The sequence below is a fragment of the Gorilla gorilla genome, chromosome 3 (assembly GCF_029281585.2).
Source record: "Gorilla gorilla gorilla isolate KB3781 chromosome 3, NHGRI_mGorGor1-v2.1_pri, whole genome shotgun sequence".
NCBI classification, from domain to species: Eukaryota; Metazoa; Chordata; class Mammalia; order Primates; family Hominidae; genus Gorilla; species Gorilla gorilla.
Window position 1 is genome coordinate 15,948,815 of NC_073227.2, and position 21,638 is coordinate 15,970,452.

At 50.5% G+C, this 21,638-nt stretch overlaps 1 protein-coding gene across 6 annotated transcripts in view; it reads right to left on the bottom strand.

Annotated features, from left to right (window-relative positions):
- Positions 1 to 21,638, bottom strand: part of STK32B (serine/threonine kinase 32B) — a 448,182-nt gene that overhangs the window by 33,900 nt on the left and 392,644 nt on the right. For all 6 annotated transcript variants that reach the window (XM_019026105.4, XM_019026104.4, XM_055384435.2 and 3 more), the window contains 4 exons: positions 20,371 to 20,474; positions 10,161 to 10,277; positions 6,863 to 6,988; positions 324 to 455 (listed from right to left, as the gene is read on the bottom strand). In XM_019026105.4, the coding sequence (XP_018881650.1) occupies positions 324 to 455; positions 6,863 to 6,988; positions 10,161 to 10,277; positions 20,371 to 20,474 (479 nt within the window). The remainder of the gene's footprint in view (positions 1 to 323; positions 456 to 6,862; positions 6,989 to 10,160; positions 10,278 to 20,370; positions 20,475 to 21,638) is intronic.

Genomic DNA, 21,638 nt, shown 5'->3' on the forward strand with positions numbered 1-21,638 from the left:
AAAAGTCATCGTGCAGCCCTGGGGGCCTCTGCGGTACAAAATCTTTCTCAAGGGTGCAGTGGGACCGCTGGGTCCCTCCCCCTGCCTTAGAGCTACACAAGCTTCCTGCTGTAGGAATAGCGCTCAAGGAATGCCAGGAGTGTGAATGCCTTACTTCACTCTTTCCCCCTACTTGTTTGATAGTAGCATTTTATTTACTGCAAAAAAAGGAAATTGGAAGGGAGAAGTAAAATGTCCCCTTTTTGCTAAACAGTGGCCTGGCTCAGTCATTTCCCTATGAGCACAGGATTTCTCTCCCGGAACGGCTCCCACGAAGCACTCACCAGCGGGCAGCTGTCCTTCGTGCCATCCCTGGATCTGTTCTTTGCCAAGCGCTTCTTCTTTTTGTGAAGTGGCTTGGACTCTAGAATCATCTCTTCAAGCTCAAATGTGGGATCGCAATTCAACCTCCCTTTCTAAAGGGGAGTAGAAAAGAAAACATGGTCTGTCTGCGTTCCACCCATCACTGGATTTTCATTAATTCAACCATTCATTCATTCAACAAGTAATGATGAACTTAGTCTTGTTGGATAAACGGGTTACCTTTGTTTGTTTCTGACGATAAAAAGCAACACGTTCTCACTGTGCACATCATTTATTTACACACTTGGTCCCCCTGGGGCAACCGCACTCCTGTTAACATCCACGTATTTCCTTAGGCCCCTTTCTATGCCTGTTTTTCATACTAGGTTGAGTTCGGTTTTCGAATCTGATTTTTTCACTTATTATTTTATCCTATGCACATTGTCCTGTCATTACTATCTTTTTTATAAAAATCATTCTAACTAACATAAGAATAGAATTTCAGCTCAAAATCTGCCCAACTTCCTGCTCTGGTTCCCTGCTCCGTACCCCCGCCTCCCGCCCCCTGGCAGCTAGTCAGCTGACCCTCCGGCCTGGCCCTGCTCCTGGCCAGGGGCTCCTCCCGCTGTGATCAGGAGGAATTTAGGTCTCCCTGACTTCTGGGCCTTGGACCCAGATTCCTGGTAGCCACTTTCATTCCTCAGCTGTAGCCCAGATGATGGCCCCAGGTGCCGGTCCCCAAAGGCAATGCAGCCCGGTGGCTATAACAGCAGCTTTGGAGCAGCACAGGGGAAAAATCCCAGTTCTGCTACCTCCTGATCTTGTAAGTTTCATGACTTCCTTGGGACTCAGTTCATTATCTGTAAAGTTTGGGTAACAATAATTCCCATATAGGGAATTAATAATATGATGTCTATAAAGTACTTCAAGTAGGGCCAGGCATGAAGCAAGTCCTCCCTACAGTGGTGGTCCCTGGGCCTGTTAGGACCTGGGCCTGCTGTGACTTGGCCAAGAAGGAGAGAGGCGAGGCACAGCCTTGAGGTCAGCCAGCCTTGCCACTGGGCCCTGTGTCCTCTCCTTTTACCTGCGTGATGCTGAGGGACATTCATAACCTCTCTCTGCCTCAGTTTCCTCATCATTGTGAAATATGGCAGGCTCAGAGTTTGTTGAGGGATCAGATGATGAGTTTGCCAAGCTTCCAGAACGGTGGATGCCTGACCATGGTGGCCGTTCCACAACTGGCCATTCCCTCTGCTTCTCTGCTGTTCCCTCACCTCCCTAGGATTCCTGGCCTTGAACCCAATTTACAAGAAAGGGTCTTGCTACCTAAAGCTGAACTTGCCTTGGCCATGCTGCCTAATCTGCTTGATGCCAGCCAGTGCCTTTGCCATGACCTGGGGGCAGGAGGAAGACAGGGACTTTGCAGACAGAACTGGGGAAAGTCCTGGCTTCCCTAACTCCCAGCAACTCCCTAAACCTCTATGGGCCTCAGTGTCCATATTGTAAGATGAGGGCACTAGTGCAAGTCTGTGAGGCTGACATGAGAAAATGCAAGAAAAGCTCCTAGCCCAGCCGCTACCACAGTAGTTGCCCAATAAATGTTACCGAGTTGTTGTCACTGTGTCATTCGTGGGCTACTGGAGTGGAGTCCTATGTCCTTTGCCCCTTGCTTTCTCAGTCCTAGAGGCTGGGCCTCTTCCTTTCTGTTGTGACCTGCTGTGGACACTCCTTGGGTTCGTGGTGCCAATGGCCTCTCCCTTCCCCTGCCTGGCACTGAGCTTTGTCCATCATCACCAACTCCTGGAACTCAACTGTGATCCCCTTCCCTGATTTCACACATCTGTTCCCTCCAGAAGTTGCCCTCCCGTAAGGAGCAAGTTGAATCTCAGGCCCAGGTCTCTCCAGACCTGTTTTGCCTGCCACTCATTCATTCATTCATAAAAATGCAGGATCTGGATCTAGACCATCTGAATTCAAACTCTGTCAATTTCTCATTGAGAAATCTTGGGCAAGCTGCCTAACCTTGCTGAGAATGCCATTAACAGGGTCCACTTCCCAGGACTGCTGTAAAGCTGACACGAGGTAAGGCACACAAAGTTATCAGGACAATGCCAGGTACACAGAACATGCTCAGTCCTGTTGGCCATCATCATTCATTCACTCACATGACAAGCACACACTTAGACCTTCTAGTGTCTTCTATTGTCACCCATTGTTCTGGGGTCTGGCTCAGGCAGAGGCCAGCCAACACTCCGGGGCCCCCACCCTCTGAAGCTACCAGCAGGATGGCAGGTGCACTGTGACAGAGTGCTCTGACCACCGACGTATCCCTAGGCACTCGTGCAGAGGGTTGCAGGAGAGGCTGAGGCCTGCTCTGTGCAGGGAGGTGGTGGCGCTGGCTGGGAATGCCCCAGAGGAGGCCAAGCTTGGGCTTGTCTTTCATTCAGAAGGTGACATAACTTGCATGTCCCCTGCAAATCTCATGTTGAGATGTAATTCCCAGTTTGGGAGGTGGGGCCTGATGGGAGGTGTGTGGTTCATGGGGACGGATCCCTCATGGCTAGGTGCTGTCCTCACAATAGTGAGTGAGCTCTAGTGAATCATCTGGTAGTTTAAGAGCGTGTGGCACCCCCCACCCCCACTGCTGTTCCTGCTCCTGCCACGTGACACACCTGCTCTTGCTTCACCTTCCGCCCTGACTGGAAGCTCCCTGATGCCTCCCCAGAAGCAAAGCTGATGCAGGTGCCATGTTTCCTGTACAGCCCGCAGGACTGTAAGCCAGTTAAGCCTCTCTTCTTTATAAATTACCCAACCTCAGTTATTCCTTTATAGCAATGCAAGAATGGCCTAATACAGAAGGCTTCTGCTGAGACTGGCAATTGGGCCAGTCCTTGCTTTATGCTGTCTTGAAGGAGGGGTAGGAGACTGCCTTGTGGACAAGGAGAGGAAGGGATCACCAGAAGAGGAAGTGGCCTGTGCAAGGTTCCAGCTAGGAGACAGCACAGCCAGAGGTGGGCTACGGGCCTGTGGGTGGGGTTGAGGCTCACGGCTCTGTAGGTGAGTGTGTGGTGGGGGGCTTGCTTGTGTGTTTGTATGGGAGTGTGCATGTGTGTGAAGGTGTGTGTGGGTGAGTATATATGTGAATGCATGTGTTTGTGTAGGGTGAGTAGGTATGTGTGTGAGACTGTGTGTGGGGGAATGAGTGTGCGTGTGTGTCTGTGTGAGTGTGACTGTGAGTGTGCATCAGTGTGTGGGTGTGTGCAGGAGAGGGGCTGCGGAGAAGCAGCAGGCCAGGGTGCTGCAAAGGCAAGCACCTGCCAACAGCCTCAGGCACACAATATGGCAAAGCCACAGGCTGACCCCAGGTGCCCCCCCAGGGCATCCCAGCACACAGCCTCAGGGAAGGCTCAGACACCACGCGAGGAAGTGTTAATTAGGCAATTTGTGCCTGATGTGCAGGACTGCATCGAAATTCCTAGCCTTCGTCAATCTCGCCCTGAGTTTGGCAGATCAGAGCTCGTGAAAAAGGTGGGCGTATTTCTCTGGACTGTCCAAAACGCGCGTTCAGAAGGAAGTCAGCCAGGGTCATGCGCACAGAGCCGAGGCTTTGGAAGCCTCTGGGCACTACTCCCCAGGCTCTGTGAAGGTCCTGGTTTCTCATCTGATCTGTGAAGAATTGGGGTGCAGCCGCCTGAGGTCACAGAGATGGCAGAAGAGACCCAAACCTTTACTCCCGGCTCAACAGAGCCTGCTGGTATCCTTCCGAGGGCTCTGCCCTGTGGTTTATTTTCTGTCTTTGTAGGTTTATTGGCTTATGGCTCCACAAAACCCTACCCTTGTGGTTGTCAACTGGGAACAACTTAATCCTCAGGGGATGCTTGGCAATGTCTGGAGACATTTTTGTTTGCACAACAGAGAGGATGCTACTGGCATCTCATGAATACAGTCCCGGGGTGCTGCTAAACACTGTACAAGGCAAAGGACAGTCCCCCATCCCAAAGAGTGGTCCCTCCCCAAAGGTCGACCCGCAGTGGGGGCTGCCCTCTGTTGTCTGTAAGCTCCCTGGCAGCTGGCCCTGGGGCTGTTTTCTTCCCAGGGGTCCAGCTCCTGTGCAGCACAGTGCTGGTGGGTGTAGGTGCTCGGGGGACACAGATGGTGACAGTAAGGTCTGTGCTTTTCACTTTCTCATTAGCCAGCGGAATAGGGTGGGAAATGGGATGGAGACCGCCTGCCCCCAGCATTGAGCCATTGCCCCCGCAGCTGTCCCTGCTGACCCCAAGGCACACTTGCATACCACACACACACACAGATACACAGGCACACAGACACAAAAACAGGCATGCGTGCACACACACACACACACAGATGCACAGGCACACACAGACATATAGGCACACACACACACAGGCACACGGACACATACAGACACACAGACACAGAAGCAGGTACACACACACAGACACACACACATAGACACACATACAGACACAAAAACAGAGGCACACACAGATGCACAGGCACACATAGACATATAGGCACACACACCACGGGCATGCACACAGACATACAGACGTACAGACACATGTGTACACACAAATGCAATGGCATGCACACACAGGCACACACAGATGCACAGGCACACACACGGACACACTTCCACACATACCCACAAAGGCACACAGAGCTCCCAGTTGGCCAAGTGAAACCCTAAAATAATTATATTGGGAGAACAGCGGAGAGCTCTACCTGAACAGCCACTCTATGCTAAGCCTGCCCTGGACACTTTGTCCCCATGGCCTGTTCCCACAGCAGTCCGAGGGGTGTCTGAGGAGCCAGGGAGCTTTCTGAACTCAGAGGCAGCACCATGTCCACTCTGGGGTCAAGGAAGCCTTCCAGCCGGGCAGATTCCCTAAGGTTAGGCAGGTCTGGGCAGTTAGAAGGAGGTCCAGGCAGTTGGAATGGCACATGGCCAGGCCTGGAAGACAGGGAGGAAGCCCTGTGCAACCTGCCATTCCATAGCCTGTCTGGAGCCCTGCCTGCGAGGGAAGTGGGGAGAAAGGTGGGCTCAGGGGAGAGCAGGGCCAGCCCTGGACCAGGTGTACTGGCTAAGCAGGTGGGGATGCAACGCTGCTCACAGGCAGAGGACGGGAACAGACTAGCGTCAGCCAGGCTTGGCTTCGGTTGGATTCAGTGGTGAACACTGCGCAGGCTGTGGGGAGGGTCTGTGTTCAGAAAGTGCGTGTGCACTGCTACCACGGTTTGTGAAAAGGGTCTGGAAGCCTGGCACTCTTGGAGAAACTGATGTGGGGAGACATTATTTTTGCACCAAAAGGAGTGACAGAAGTCTTTAAAATAATCTGACATGAAACACTAGCCAGGGACGTCTGAGGCTCCCCAGGAACCAGCCTAGAAATCTCTTGCCTTCCAGGCTGGAGTCTCCACCTCCATTCACATAATACGGGGCTGGAACAGGCAACAACAAAGAGCAAATGTTGTGTTCTTTTTCCTGCTCACACCACTGCTACGGGGCAGGGCAAGGACAGGTGAGCGGGTGGGGTGTGCTCTCCTAGGTCACAGATGGCAGAGGTGGCTGAACTGGAATGTCACCCAGGATTTCCGTCCCAATTGTCACTATTCCTCAGGTGCTCTCTGCAATTCCCTCTAGGAGAAATGCAACTGCTCAACAGGAAGGGACCACAGGAGGCTTCCAGGCAGGTCCAAACTTTCAGCGTCTGTCCTGGAGGACCCAGGAGCCTCCAGCTCCTGCCAGAACCCTCCTTTAAAATGTAAACCCAATGCTTTCACTTCCCTGCCTTAAACACTCCAGTTTCTGGGGCACAAAACCTAAAACTTTGACCGTGGCCTCTGGAAGCCTTTTTGGTGTGGCATGTGTTCCCTCCTGGCCCCATTTCCTATTATATTCCCTCTGGTTTATTCCCTTAAATGCTATAAAATTGTTCTTTGAAACCCAGGCTTTCTGCTGCCTTCAAGAGTGTGATCTTGGCGATCCCTTTGCCTGGAAGGCTCATTGCCCATCCCTGCAGTCCTGGTTCCCTCACTTTACCTCTAGGTCTCTGCCGACCCTCCCTAAAAGAAGCCCCTGCCTCTGCCCCTCCCATCCCACCTCTCCCTCTTCCGAGCTTGTGCAACAAGTGCTGACTGCCCTGTCGGGGTAGGTCATTGCCTGTCTTCCTCTACTCGGCAGTCAGCTCCGTGGGGGCAGAAGAGTAGATCAGCCTGCTACCCCCACACCTGGACCTGAGCAACTGGGGGTGGGATTCAGTGACAGACAGAAGGCTTGGCACCCCCAAAGGACCTACCACAAGGAGGGAAGCTGTACGGCTGGGACCCTGGAAATCAGGCCCAAGTTCACCCCGAATTCCAGCAAGACATAAGCCCTTGGTGCTCAGGTGGCCGTGGCCAGCAGAGGGCTCACTAGCCAGCTGCCAAAGTCTTGCTTTGCACCAAGGCGGGGACCCTGCAGAGGGGTGGCATGACATCAGGTGGGACTTCCACTCACATTGGGCACAAAGCCGGGCATCAGTGCCTTCTCGAACACCGCGTCCCAGTTCATGTCGGCCAAGTAGGGCACGCTCTGTATGTCATGAAGGCTGGACAGGCGGCTCTCAGGATCCTTGGTCAGGAGCTGCAGTTAGAGGGCAAATGAGTTTCCATGAATTGGGCATCCCTCAAGGTTAGTGGGGACTCTGAAGGAGGGGGTCTCACGGCAATTAATGTGCCTCTGCTCTTCACGCTCTATTGATGTTGTGCCCCGTCTGGGTCGCTGTTGTTGGAAGCGCCATCTGCACTCATCTCTTTATAGCCAGGGAGAAACTGAGAGGTCAGGCTGCTTCTGCAAGGTCATCCAGTGAGGGACTGTTAGGGCAGGGACCAGACTTTCAGCCCCCATGTTCCTTTCTGGGACTGGAGCCTGTAACAGGCTGCCTCTCTGATGTCTGGAGAAGCATCCAATTACAAATAGAAAGAATTAGCTGCCTCATCTTAGGATTTCTAACTTGGTAATGGGAGGCACCAAATTGTAATAAAATTTATACCTGGACAGCTACGAGGTGACCTCTGTGACCTAATGAAGTGGCCTCATTTGTAGCCAAGGGGACACTTTTTAGCTTCTCTTCTAATTGAGTTTCAGCTAATAAGGAGTGACGTAGCATAAGAACAGCTGAAGACTATGACCTGGCATCCCAGCGGGCCTCCCAACTTGCCAAAACCCTGTAGCTTATCTACTGAAAAAGCACAGGGGCCAAGAATGAAAAGACAGAGGCCTGGCCCCGGGACTGTCATTTAACAGCTGTGACCTTGGGCGAGCTGCTGGATGCCCTGCGCTCATTGCCTTCCCTGAAAGCAGGGGGAATAATGGAGACTTCTTCACTTCCAGCTCATGGTAGGATGAGACCAAATGGGACTGGTAAGGACCTGGCACATACTTAGAAAGGGGGGGCACACCAGGGTCCACAGGTGGAGCTGGAAGTCAGAGACCCCTGCCAGTTCACACACACCTGTCACTGCAGAAATCTCCCACCTATGCCCATTGAGTGGCTGCAGTCACAGCCCACAGGGATAGCTAGCAGGGGTTGCATCTGCTGATCACGGCTGCCACTCTTTAGGGGCTGTCCCAAAACAGTGGGTGCCAACTTAAGCAGGTTCCACTTCAATACCATCTGGAAGTTCACTGTTCAGGGCAGCTGTTCTGAACACATGCTGATGCCCAGACCTGAGGGCCAGATTCTGAGTCATTCGGGTGGGCTGGGAGGTGCAGGCATTGGTGGTATGTAAGGCTTCCACATGGTTCTAATGAGCAGTCAGGGTTAAGAGACACTGACTTATAAGAACCAGGTGATGGGATGTCAGAGTGATCTGGCTGCGACACCTGTCATGCCATTGATTGCCAGGGTTGCTTCGGCTGATCTGGCTGGCTAGGCAGGTGTCCCCTTGCTCTCTCACGACTCCATGTGCATCCCTCCGAAAGCTGTGCATCCAGTCAACGAGGATGACCATCCCCAATAGAGGAGGATCGGTCTTCGGTCAAGGGTATATGAGTAGCTGTGCTCCCCTGCTAGAGCCTCCAAACAAGTTCTCAAGAACCAGGTGGTGGATTTCCTTTAAAGTAATTTAACAGATTAATAATTCAACAAGCCATTACAGCCATGTAGGGATTAAAAGCTGGGACCTGAAGTTAGGAGAGTTTGGATCAAAATCCTGCTTCTGCCTTTTAATAGCTCTGTGGCATTGGTTGAATGATTTTGGTTTCCTATGCCTCAGCTTTCTCATCTCTGGTACTGGGATAGTGACACTCTCCCTGCTCACAGGGCTTGGGAGGAGTAAGGGAGAAGAGCCATCGTATGGCCCAGAACACAGGACCCTAAACAGTGCTGGCTGCTATTGTCATCATTCCTTTAAAAACAACTGGGTGCCAACCTCAGGCAAGACTCAGCTCCATGCAAGACTCAGCTCCATGCATCGTGGAGGATGTGAAGGGAGCCTTGAAGGCGGGGCACCAAGATCTCCTGCCCATGTCGGACTGGAGTGCACACCAGAACCACCTGGAGAGCTCATGGAGACACAGACAGTGGGGCCCACCCCAGGTGTCTGACTCAGGTCTGGGTGGAGCCTGAGGATGTGCGTTTCTAACAGGCTCTCACGTGACGCCGATGCTGGCTGGTCCTAGGCCCATACCTTGGGAACCACTGCTTTAGTCTAATAGCAACAGTTCCTGCAGAAAGTCAAGGAGATTGATTCTTTCCTTCCATCCATCCTTCCTTCCTTCCTTCCTTCCCTCCCTCCTTCTCTCCTCCCTCCCTCCTTCCTTCCTTCCTCTCTCCCTCCGTCCCTCCCTTCCGCCTCACCTCGCTTCTTTCAGAGTTTCGCTCTTGTTGCCCAGGCTGGAGTGCAATGGTGCGATCTTGGCTTACCAAAACCTCCGCCTCCCAGGTTCAAGTGATTCACCTGCCTCAGCCTCCAAGTCGCTGGGATTACAGGCATGCGCCACCTACTTTTGTAGGTGGCTACTTTTGTATTTTTAGAGAGACGGCGTTTCTCCGTGCTGGCCAGGCTGGTCTCGAACTCCTGACCTCATGTGATACACCCACCTCAGCCTCCCAAAGTGCTGGGATTACAGGCGTGAGCCACTGCACCCAGCCGAGATACCCAATTTCTTAAAGGTCATTGAGTGAAAAGACCATGTGCAGCAGATTTAAAAAACCCACATGCAGGCTGGGCACGGTGGTTCATGCCTGTAATCCCAGCACTTTGGGAGGCCGAGGCTGGCGGATCACAAGGTCAGGAGATTGAGACCATCCTGGCTAACATGGTGAAACCCCGTCTCTACTAAAAATACAAAAAATTAGCCGGGCGTGGTGGCAGGTGCCTGTAGTCCCAGCTACTTGGGAGGCTGAGGCAGGAAAATGGCGTGAACCCGGGAGGCGGAGCTTGCAGCTTGCAGTGAGTCGAGACTGCGCCACTGCACTCCAGCCTGGGTGACAGAGTGAGACTCCGTCTAAAAAAAAAAAAAAAAAAAAAAAAACCCACATGCATTATTTCCGTTTATTAGGAGCTCGTAGCAGAGTGACAAGAGCCTAGGGGCTTGCTGTCACAGCTGCCACTGTCCTCCGAGGTGTGCTGATCTGCACGCACCCCCATAACAGCGTTTATTCCACGGCATTTGGCATTTGAGCGCAGCTGATTTGATCATCTCTACCCCGAGTATGCCATTTGTATTCTCACCCCTTCGTTTGCTGATATGGCTGTTTCTACACTCACCGTAGCTCCCTGGTGGGGCAGGCTGGGAGCTGCCCCCTTACCTTCCTCAGCAGGGCCACCATCCCCTTGCACCACGTGGAGGAGTAGTGGACACGCTCCACCTTGAACATGTTGAGGATTTCATCGATGGGCGTGGCCGAGTGGATTTCGTACGGCCTCTGCAATCAAAGGACAACAGCCAGAATCAGAAAGAGAGCCATTGGAAGGCACCGTCCGCATTTTAAGATTGTATGATTATGAGGGATGGTTTATTCTTCCTCTTCAAGTAACAGTGGGTGCTTCTCTTTCACGGTAGAGCAGGTGGCCCGAACCCATGTGCCAACAGTAACCAGGCCCAGGGGGCAGTTCAGGACCCGGCAGGTGGGTGCTGCTCCTGTGGCCACAGCATGTTAGGGGTGGGTCACCGAGGTCACACAGCCCACAAATGCCAGAGGCAGGACTCACTGTCAGCAGCTTAACACCAGAGTCCCTGCTCCAGTCACAGGCTTGCAGGCTGACTCTTGCTGTCCACCAGGCACCCAAGGACACCTCCAGTCATAGCCCCCACTTGCTGGGCCTTGGCCGCCACTTTCCCTGTCCTGGCCGAACTGGCCCATGGGGTGGACAGAGCTGAGATGGCCAGTGTCTGGGTGTGGTTGGGCTGAGGGATGGGAGGACTCCAGCCTCATCCCCTGACTTCTCACCTGTCCTCCCCTCCCTACAGTGAGGATGTGTAAGCTCTGCTCTCCCCCAGTTTCTGAACTTGGTAGAAAATGAAGCCTCCTGACCATGTTTTCTCAACATTGCCATGTGCAGTTTCTTGCTTCTAAGCCCCTCTCAAAGCTTGGGAAGATTTTCTTGACTGTGACCCTGGGGACAAGGCTTGGAGTGCTTCTGAGCAGCAGTGCACTCCCGGTCCCCGCTCCCCCTGCCCCAACCCCCATGAACATATCTCCCAGAGCCTCTCCAGCTGAACTGCGGTCCAAGATGTTTTCAGGTTGGTATCATGGCCACATGTCTTGGGATGACAAAAACAACAGGTTCCCTGGCACGTGTGGTGGTACAACAACTGATCCTGGAGAAATCTGAGCGATGAATTCGTGATTAACCCATATGAAGTTGACTGCCATTAATATGTGCCAGTAAAATTAGTGCTGTCTTTCTCCTCCACGAAGCTGTGGGCTGCTCAAAGGGGGAATTTGACCACGCTCATTTCTGTGTTCTCGGGGCCCCAGTAGCGTCTGTCATCGAGCAGGGTCCAAGAGCATGGCGACAGTGAACGTCTCAGTCCCTCCTGCGACAGTGACCGTCTCAGTCCCTCCGCAGGTGCTGAGCGAACGCTGACCCTGAGTCAGACGCCATACTGGGATCCCACTGCCACTTTGGTCCCTGGGTTTGGGGTTTCCAGGTACACACTGTGAAAAAACACTCACTTGTACTGGCTGCACCTTGAGTTCTTGCTTCGGAAAAGTTCCAAGAAGAAGCCCAGCTCTGCAAACCAGTAGGATCTGGAGATGCCAGAGTTGGGAACGAACTCCCCTTATCTCCACGCTGAAAACCCCGCCTGGGGAGGAGCTGATTTCCTATGCATGCGGCATATGTAGAAGCATGATCCGCCTGCACTGACCTTACTGGCCACCCTCCCAGGTTGTGGTCACTGGACTGTCACCCACCATGTGATTGAGCCCACACGTTGTGTGGGTAACACCGCGGCACTTAAGGTTGTGGCTCCAACCTCACGGAACCGCAATTCCCACAGGGCTGCTGCAGACAGAAGGCGCCCGTCCAAAGGGGCAAGGGGTCCCGATCCCTGGGAGGGCTACAGTTCCCTGGAGTGAACAGACACCTTTATCTTTACCAAACAGGGGGCCCTGGAGAAGATGTTGGCCCTGAGGGGTGAGCCTGTGCCCCCTCAGATGTGCACACCCAGAAGGGAGCTTTTTTTCCCGACTGGCGCCTTCTGTCTTATCTGTTAATTGAGTGAGGACCTGTCCATTTCACCGTATAATAGGCAGAGCAAAACCAAAACCCGTGGGCTCTCTAGAAAGGCTAATTAACTTGATACACTAACATTTAAAAAATCTTTCTTCAGTTTTTTTTAATCTAATGGGAAAGTTACTTCCACGAATGAGCATTTTCTGCCTATCACTGCGTGTGTGAGATCCCTTCGCACTTCGCCAGAAACAACTACCATAGTTAGAATGATGAGAGCCGATCTTAACTGAAAATGCCCCTTACGTGACACAAAGCTCATAGAATCTTTATGAGCTGGTGACTGTTAACATGACCATTTCACAGAAGATAAAACCGAGGCACTATATCCTGGAGCTGGGCACTGAGGTGAAAGGCCAGGCAGTGTGAATTGCCAAGGCTCACCTCTGACCACTGCTGTTACAGGGGAAATTGTGTCCCCCAAATTCATATGCTAAAGTCCTAGCCCCCAGGACCTCAGAATGTGACCTTATTTGGACATAGGCTCTTTCTAGAAGTAATCCAATTGAGTCATTAGAGTTGGTCCTAATTCTACGTGACCTGAGTCTGTATAAAAGGGGAACTTTATGGCACAGAAAGAGACATAGAGGAAAGACGATGTGAAGAAGACAGCCATCCACAAGCCAAGGAGAGAGGCCTGGAATAGGTCCTTCCCTCAGCCTCAGGAGGAACAAGCCCTGCCAACCACTTCGTCTCAGACTTCTGGCCTTCAGAACTGTGAGAGAATAATTTTTGTTTAAGCCAGCCAGTGTGTGGATCTTAGTTACGGCCATCACAGGTAATGAACAGCAGCCCCACAGAGCTCTCACTCCAGGAGGTGGCTGACTTTGACTCTGCTCCTGTGATGAACTGGTGACCTCTGTAGATGGGGCCCGGCATGAGCAGGACAGACATGGTCCCTCCTGCACTGAGCTCGCTGTCTTGGAGAGAGATGGGCAATAAAGAGAGGTCGGGGGTGGAATGAGTGCTAGGGAGGGAATGTATGGGGCTGCTGGGCATGTTTGTGGAAGGGCAGTTCTCTATAATCTCCACAGGGGCAGGGGCAGGAGACCCAGAGCTCAGGGCTACCACTGGGAGATGAGCTGGGGCTGAGTTCAGTTTTGGACTTTTTTTTTTTTAGATGGAGTTTCACTCTTGTCGCCTAGACTGGAGTGCAATGGTATGATCTCGGCTCACTGCAACCTCCACCTCCTAGGTTCAAGCGATTCTCCTGCCTCAGTCTCCCAAGTAGCTGGGATTACAGGCGCGTGTCACCATGCCCCACTAATCTTTTGTATTTTTAGTAGAGACCGGGTTTTACCATGTTGGCCAGGTTGGTCTCGAACTCCTCACCTCAGGTGATCTGCCCGTCTCAGCCTCGCAGAGTGCTGGGATTACAGACGTGAGCCACTGCACCCAGCCGTTTTGGACTATTTATAATTGCTCCTTCCTGTCTTTTTTGCTTTTCGATAAACAGTTCTGCCCAACACAGTCCCACCCCTACCCTGAAAGCCCAGCTGTTGGAGGTGCAAAGACCCTGGACAATGATGTGGCACTTCATCCCTCATTTCAAACGTCAGGAAACTGAGGCTGGGAGATGAAAAGAGACTTTCCCAATGTCCCTGATTCTCATCCCCTGGTCTTTCTGCGGTGCCACCAGAGACCCAGAATCCATGCACCCAACTTGAACACCAGCCAGAAACAAATGTAAATGTTTTCTTATCATTTACATTTCATTCCCTGTTTCCTTATTGGTCATTCAAGGTGCTCATCAATTCTGCTATTCCACTGGACCTCCACATGAGCTACTCTCTCACTCTCTCTCTCTCTCTCTCTTTCTCTCTGTCTCTCTCTCTCTCTCTCTCCCTCTAATCTCTGTAATTCTCTCTCCTTCTGGAGGCAACCGGACCAACTACAAAAACAATGATGATAATAATAACTCCAATGCACTAGGAAGCCAGTGCAGGAAATACATTTAGAAATGAGTTCGGAACATGATGACTAAAACAAGTTCCACAGCTTTAGGCACCAGGTTCAGCCGTCATCTGTTTGAGTGGTTGTAGAGAAACGTAGGTTCTTTTATAAGATGACTGGCAAATATTAAGATCAATATCCTGTCTGCTGGTACTGATGCTGAGTTCTCTCACTCGCTGGCCTTAGGATATGCTGCGTCAGAATACCAGGTGGTATTTATAAGGTAAAGTAATTCCATGTACTGCTGGTAAAAGCAATTTTAGCAGTGGGACATTGGATATACTTATTATGGAGTGTGGGTGTGTCTCTATTCCAGGAAACTCGGTTTCTAAAAAAATTTTGCCAATTTACCAAAAAATAGAAGACAGAGGAAAAGAATTGCCGGATGTCTGTCATTTTAACTGTTAAAGTTGAGCTGGGCCTTGGAGACCATCTAATCCAATTTTTTTTCCCAAAATCTTTTTACTCAAAATCCCAAACACAGAAGAGATGAAAGTGAAGAACAGTTCCTTAGGCAATTTAAACCTCCAAACCCCAGAGAAACACTTTCCCTGCCCCTGGAACTGTTGAATCGTCTCTGCAGGGTCCTAGAGTCTGGGAAACACAGCTTGAAAACACTGAACGATTCACAAAGGTCCTTCCTCCTCCTTTGAATGGAGATCACAGACTCCATTACCTCCCAGGCTTGTGACTCCTGGCACGGTGCTCTACTGGCTCCCTTGGTGAGGTTACCCGGTCCTGTTTCTCCAGGTCCAGCCCACCCACCACTTGTACATCCAGCGGTACTCAGTGCTGCACTCTCACCTCTCGGGGGAGCTCTGGGCGCCCTCCCTCCACTCGCTGGCCTCCCTGTAACCTCAACCTTCTCTGTCTACCCATTCCTAAGGAGAAGTGCTGACTGGGGTCAAAGGCAAGGGTAACACCAGGTCAGGGAGGTGGTTGGTGCGTGAGCAAAGAGGGTAAAGTCCTCATGTCCCCATGGAGTGGGCACCAAGAAGCACAGACTGTGGATGGGAACCCAACTCTGCTCATGAAGCCCATAGGCCTTACACGCTAATGGTCAGCAAACAGGTATGATCCAGCCTCTGCTCTCTGTGCCTGTCTCTAGTGCTTGAAGGGTGCTAAAGTGGGAAGGATGCAGGCTTTCAAGCAGGTCCTCCCAGGGTAGAAGTCCTAGGGGGATGTGAAAGGGGCGAGGGGTCCTTGAAATCCCACTCCATGGGGGTGCAATGCATTGTGCTAATGGCCTCACCTGCAGGATCCCACTTAGTCCTCCTGGTTGTTCTATGGCTGTGGTTCTCAATCAGGGACAACTGTCCCCCAGGGGATATTTGGCAATGTTTGGAGTCATTTTGGGTTGTCATAACTGGGTGGGGAGTTCTGCTGGCATCTGATGGGTGGAGGCCAGTGATATTGCTGAACATCCTAACAATGCACAGGACAGCCCCACACCACAAAAAATCATCTGGCCTCAAATGTCCATAGTGCTGAGGTGGAGAAACCCGTACCACGGGCCTGTACTACTGTTCTCCCCATTTTATAGATAAGAAACAGGCTCACTGAAGACCACTGAGAGTCTAGGTGGCAAAGTCAGGATTTGAACCCAGACATATGTGGTTCTATGTATAATATGACCACTGTGCTGTCTCTTCTCTGCTTAGGTACCATGGATAGTACCACACTACCTACCAAATGCCTCCAGCTGGCCTCAGGTCCTTTATAGACTGTCCCCTCACTATCCTTCTGACAGGTGGGTAGGCCAAAATGTTTGTTGAATCAGCCCTAGCCTCCACTTCTCTACCTGCGCTCACACTATTCCTTCCAACCATTCATATGTGACTGAACTTCAATGTCTCCTCCTCCTGAAATTCTCTCCTGCTCCTCTAAACCTAAGTCAGCAGAGCTTTACCTGCATCTACCTGTCTTGTGGAGTCATCGCTGTTTGTGTATTTACTTATTTGCATAATAATCCGCAGGTCTCCTGTGTGCCAGACACCGCCTATGCCCTGATCACATTTTCTCATGTAATCTCACATGACCCGCAGGTGGGCCTGATAAACCTTCTTTTGTGAATGAGGAAGCCAGGGCTCAGATGAGGTTAAGTGACTTAGCCCAAATCACAACACCAAGAAGCACAGAGTGTGGATGGGAACCCATCTCTGCTCATGAAGCCCATTGGCCTTACTTGCTAATGGTCAGCAAGCAGGTGTGATCCAGCCTCTGCTCTCAGTGCCTGCCTCTAGTGCTTGAAAGATGCTAAATTGGGAAGGACACAGGCTTTCCAGCAGGTCCTCCCAGGGTAGAAGTAATAGGGGGATGTTTCCTGAGTGCCAGCCATTCATCAGTCATGGAGCTGGGTAATTAACATAATCAGAATCATTTAATTCTCAAAGCAATCCTATTGGGTAGATATAATTACTAATTTCTTCTTGTTAATACAAAAGGATTCTGAATATTCAGTCTGTTTAAAAGCCTTGCTTAGGATCCCAGATGGGGTACCTGGTTAGAGCCAGGGTTTGAACCTGTGAGATTCCTCTAAAGATTATTTTTCTCTATTATAAGGAAGCAGCTTTCGACTGAGTAAGGGGAAAATAATTTCTAGCCATTACAGCTGTCCAAGAGTGAAAAAGATTCTTTCTGGAGGTACAGTGCTCCCTGGATCCTGAGGATAATCAATGAACAGATGGGTGCTCACCTGTCAGAGAGACTTTGAGGTTTGTTGGGACAATGGCTGGCTAAAGATCTGTCCATCTCTTCTCTGTGGATGTGGTCAGGGGAAGGGAGATCTCCTCATATCTCTTTCCATAGTGTTCTCTAGAGAGGCAGTAGTCAGAGTGCCAGGGTGACTGGGGCACCAAAAGGAATTCTGATGAGTGGCCCCTACTTGGGCCTTTTTCTTTCAATCAGCACACCTGCCAGGGTAAGAACTAAGATTCTAGTTTGGCTCAGAGAGCAGTTGGATCCTACTTAGGTCTCTTGTCTAGCCTACAAGCTCCAACCAAAAGCACAGGGTTCTCTGCAACAGTGATTCCCAATGTTTTTGGCACCAGGGACTGGTTTTGTGGAAGACATTTTTTTCCATGGACTAGGGTTGCGGGGATGGTTTTAGGGTGATCCAAGTGCATTACATTTATTCTATACTTTATTATTATGATATTGTAATATATAATGAAATAATTATACAACTCACCATAATGTAGAATCAGTGGGAGCCCTGAGCTTGTTTTCCTACAACTAGGCAGTCGCATCTGGGGGTGATGGGAGACAGTGACAGATCATCGGGCATTAGATTCTCATAAGGCGCACGCACCCTAGATCCCTCACATGCACAGTTCACAAGAGGGTTTGCGCTCCTATGAGAGTCTAATGCTACCGCTGACCTGACAGGAGGTGGAGCTCAGGTGGTGATGTGAGTGACGGGGAGCAGCTCTAAATACAGATGAAGCTTCCCTGGCTCACTTGCCATTCACCTTCACCCTCTGCTTTGCTGTGCGGCCAGTTCCTAACAGGCCACAGGCCGGTACCCAGCCCCAGGGATTGGAGAACCGTGGTCTGCACTGTGGTCTCAAACCTGCCAATGGGACTTGGCCCCTCTGCTGTCCATAAAGCATGCTTGGCTCCTCATCAGGAGAAACAGCTGTTTTCCTGGGTCCCTGGCTAACAAGCCATATTAATATCAATTTTCCACCCATTATTTTCAATGCATTCCAACTTTAAGATCCTAGAACAATATTGGGAATTCCCACTATGACCTTTTTATTTGAGACAGAGTCTTGCTCTGTCACACCCAGGCTAGAGTGCAGTGGCACGATCTTGGCTCACTGCAACCTCAACCTCCTGGGTTCAAGCAATTCTCCTGCCTCAGACTCTTGAGTAGCTGCGATTACAGGCACCCGCCACCATGCCAGGCTAATTTTTTTGTATTTTTAGTAGAGGCAGGGTTTCACCATATTGGCAAGGCTTGTTTCGATCTCCGACCTCAGGTGATCCGCCCTCCTCGGCCTCCCAAAGAACTGGGATTACAGATGTGAGTCACCGTGCCTAGCCTCCACTATGACTTTCTTTCCTCTTTTGGACGTAAGGAGCTTCCTGGATCCTACCCAAGAATGTTGTCATTGACATCACTGAGGAATTGCAAGAGGGGGGGATAATTCCTAAATTTACATAGTCCATGGATAAATATGAGTGTTTTTCAGCACAGCTTTTTGACTAAATCAATGGTTTCCAGTATGAAAAACAGAGAATAAATTATTTGCATAAACCTGTTGTCCTTTGGGTCAAAGAAGAAGCCAGTCAAATATATCTGGGAGAAAGATTTACAGTAGTACGTAACAGGTGGTGTTCTTTCATTCCATTACTTTGTCTCCATGCCAAAGGCCTGGATCCCCCATCATTTGCTTCTTCCTCTTCCAAGAAGCACCATCCTTGAAAATAGCATCTGGATCTTTCAGCAGAAAACTCAGAAGAATTAAAAAATAAAACAAACTAGTTTATTTGTGAATCAGCAGGGACCACTCCATCCTTGGGGCTTTTTGCCAAGCTATCATCTTTGATTGCACTGACCCATGAGGAATGACTGCCAATATCTTTTCTGTTGGCAGGAGCCCAGTCACGTTTAGGGCAACTGCTCGCCAAGGTCATTGCTGTGATTGATTACATAAGATTAACAGCCTCTGGCGGATGCCGGTGTGTTCTGGTTCCTACGACATCATGGACCCTCATATTCCTCCTCTGAGTATATATATCAAAGGAAACAGCTAACAAGAAACGAACCGAGCAGGAACACCACACAGGCACCTGTCTTATGCAGCCCCGCAGCAGCTCACAGGTAAACCTGCGGGACATTAATTCTTTTCATTCAGTGAACAAGCTCATATTTTCTTTGCATTCTAAGAATGCAATGTATAATAATTATGTTTTTGAGGAATTCAGGGGAAATAACTGAGATCAAGAGCAGAAAATTGTTGCTTAACTACGGGGTGACAAATAATACTTATTTGCACTCACAGTGTTCATGGTGTACAAACTGCTCTCATCACTCATTCATTCAACAAACATTCAGTCAACACCCATTACAACCATGCAATGGGACACCCACAGTGAATAAGACACCATCATGCCCTCAAGGAAGGCACCTTCTATGGGCATGAATATGCATGTATGCAAATGGCTGAAACAACATTAAAATTGTAGCCTGTGGGAGAATCTGGCTCTTCGCTTCTGTCAGCTCTGTGCTGGGCACTGGCGCTATGGAGATGAGTCTCAGGCAAACCATGTCTCCCACAGTCCAGGAACCCAGGAATCCTAAAACTCCAGCTCCGCTAAATAGACAGAAAGGATCTTATTATCCCCGTTGTACCAATGAGGAAACCATGGTCCTGAGACATGGTGAAGCGACATCCTTTTCAAATGATACTTGTGCAAAGAAATAACACCTCAAAATGAATTTTAGTCAAAGTACTTTCTTTTTCTGAGACAGGGCCTCACTCTGTCACCTAGGCTAGAGTGCAGTGGTGCCATCATGGCTCACTGCAGCCTTGACCTCCCAGGCTCAGGTGATTCTCCTGCCTCAGCCTCCCAAGTAGCTGAGACTACAAGCGAGTGCCACCACGCTCAGCTATTTTTTTAAAATTATTATCATTTGTAGAGATGTAATTTCCCTATGTTTCCCAGGCTGGTCTCAAATTCCTGGGCTCAAGCAATCCTCCCACCTCAGCCTCCCAAAGTGCTGGGATTACAGTGCTGAGCCACTGTGCCTGGCCTAGACATAATACTTTCTGCTCAAATAAAAAAGTGTGTTATTACAGCCACCAAATAGCCCCATTAATCATCTTCAGCTTGTAAATTTAAATGCAATAAAATACAAATACGTACTGAATGTCCCATTTTTATAGGACACTGAGTTAGATATTCAGGGAAGATGTGAAACAAAGAGAAAAAAGAAGCATGGTCTTCACCTTTAAAGATTTTCCAATCAGCTAGAAAATCAGACACGAAGACCTTGTGTTGTGGGTTCAAAGACGACAGTGTTTGAAACCACGAGGCCAAGGCGCTTTGATGTTTGACTTGTCACTGATCCGCTGTGGGCCTTTGTGTAAGACCCTCCCCCACTGGATGCCTCTTTTCCACCTGTACAATGAGTGGGTTGGACCAGAAGTTCAGAGCGTTCATAGGTGGCACACAGGCATCAGGACTGAAACCTGGGGGGCGGTGACTCCACCAGTGCTCCTTCCTGCACCGCGGGCCCTGCCGACTCTGTCCGTCCAGGTACAACGTGAGCCCCCACTGCACAGCCCCTTGTGTGTACCGCACAGGTGCCTGTCTTACCCAGCCCCGCAGCAGCTCATAGGCTGTGATGCCCAGGGACCACCAGTCGACAGGGTACGAGTATCCGGGGCCTCCGTCCATGTACACCTGGAATACTTCTGGAGCTGCCAATGAGAGGACAAAGAGAACATCATTGTGTGTCCCAGTTTATGGCCACCACCCCTTAGAGAGGGGACAAGGAGAGAAACTGAGCTTGTTTTTTTTTTTTTTTTTTTTTTTTAGATAGAGTTTTGCTCTGCTGCCCAGGCTGGCACATAATGGCGCAATGTCGGCTCCTCTGTGCCTTAGTTCAAGCAATTCTCCTTCCTCAGCCTCCCAGGCAGCTGAGATTACAGGAACCTGCCACCATGCCTGGCTAATTGTGATATTTTTAGTAGGGATGGGGTTTCACCTTGTTGGCCAGGCTGGTCTCGAACTCTTGGCCTCAGGTGATCTGCCCGCCTCAGCCTCCCAAAGTGCTGGGATTACAGGCGTGAGCCATCGCATCCGGTCAGAAATCTAGCTTTCTTGGACAGTAAAACCTGTACTTTTTTCACTATGCCATGTGGTTTGTACCCTCAGTAAGCCATGAGGTGTCTGAGAACAAGTTACAGGCATCACAGGAAGCACTGGTGTGACACTACCAGGTGGAATGCAGATGGGATGCCCTGAGGGGGCATGGAAGGGCCGTCCACTTGGCGAAAGGGAAGACATGCCCCTGGAAGGGGTGGATTGGTGGAGCATGTTTGCTGGGAGAATGGCTGGGGTAAACCCAGAGTGAGGAAGAGGAACAGAACCCCCAGGGGGTTGAGAACCTTGAGAAATGGACACTTAGAGCTCTCTGTGCCTGGGGCCTATCTCAGGGATAACTATATTTTAGCATAGATGACATCTAACATGAAATACCCACAATAAGTAAATCCACAAGACAGAAAGCAGATTGGAGGTTGCTAGGGGCTGTGGGTGGGGAAGGGAGGGTGGGTGCACCTCCTTCATGGGTACCGGTTTTCCTTTGGGGTTGATGAAAACAAATGGATTGGAACTAGACAGAGGCCGTGGTCACATAACATTGTGAATGTACTGAATGCTACTGAATTGTTCACTTTAAAATAGCTAATTTTATCTTATGTGAATTTCACCTCAATAGAAAAAATACAGCGAAGGGGATGGAGGCCCAAGAGTGGTGGACCCTTATTCTTCAGGGTGCTGCATTTGTCCTGGGGTCCTTGTCTCTGATCACTCTCCAAGGGGCTGAGTGGTGGGTTATCTCAGTGCCTCAGCTCCACCTC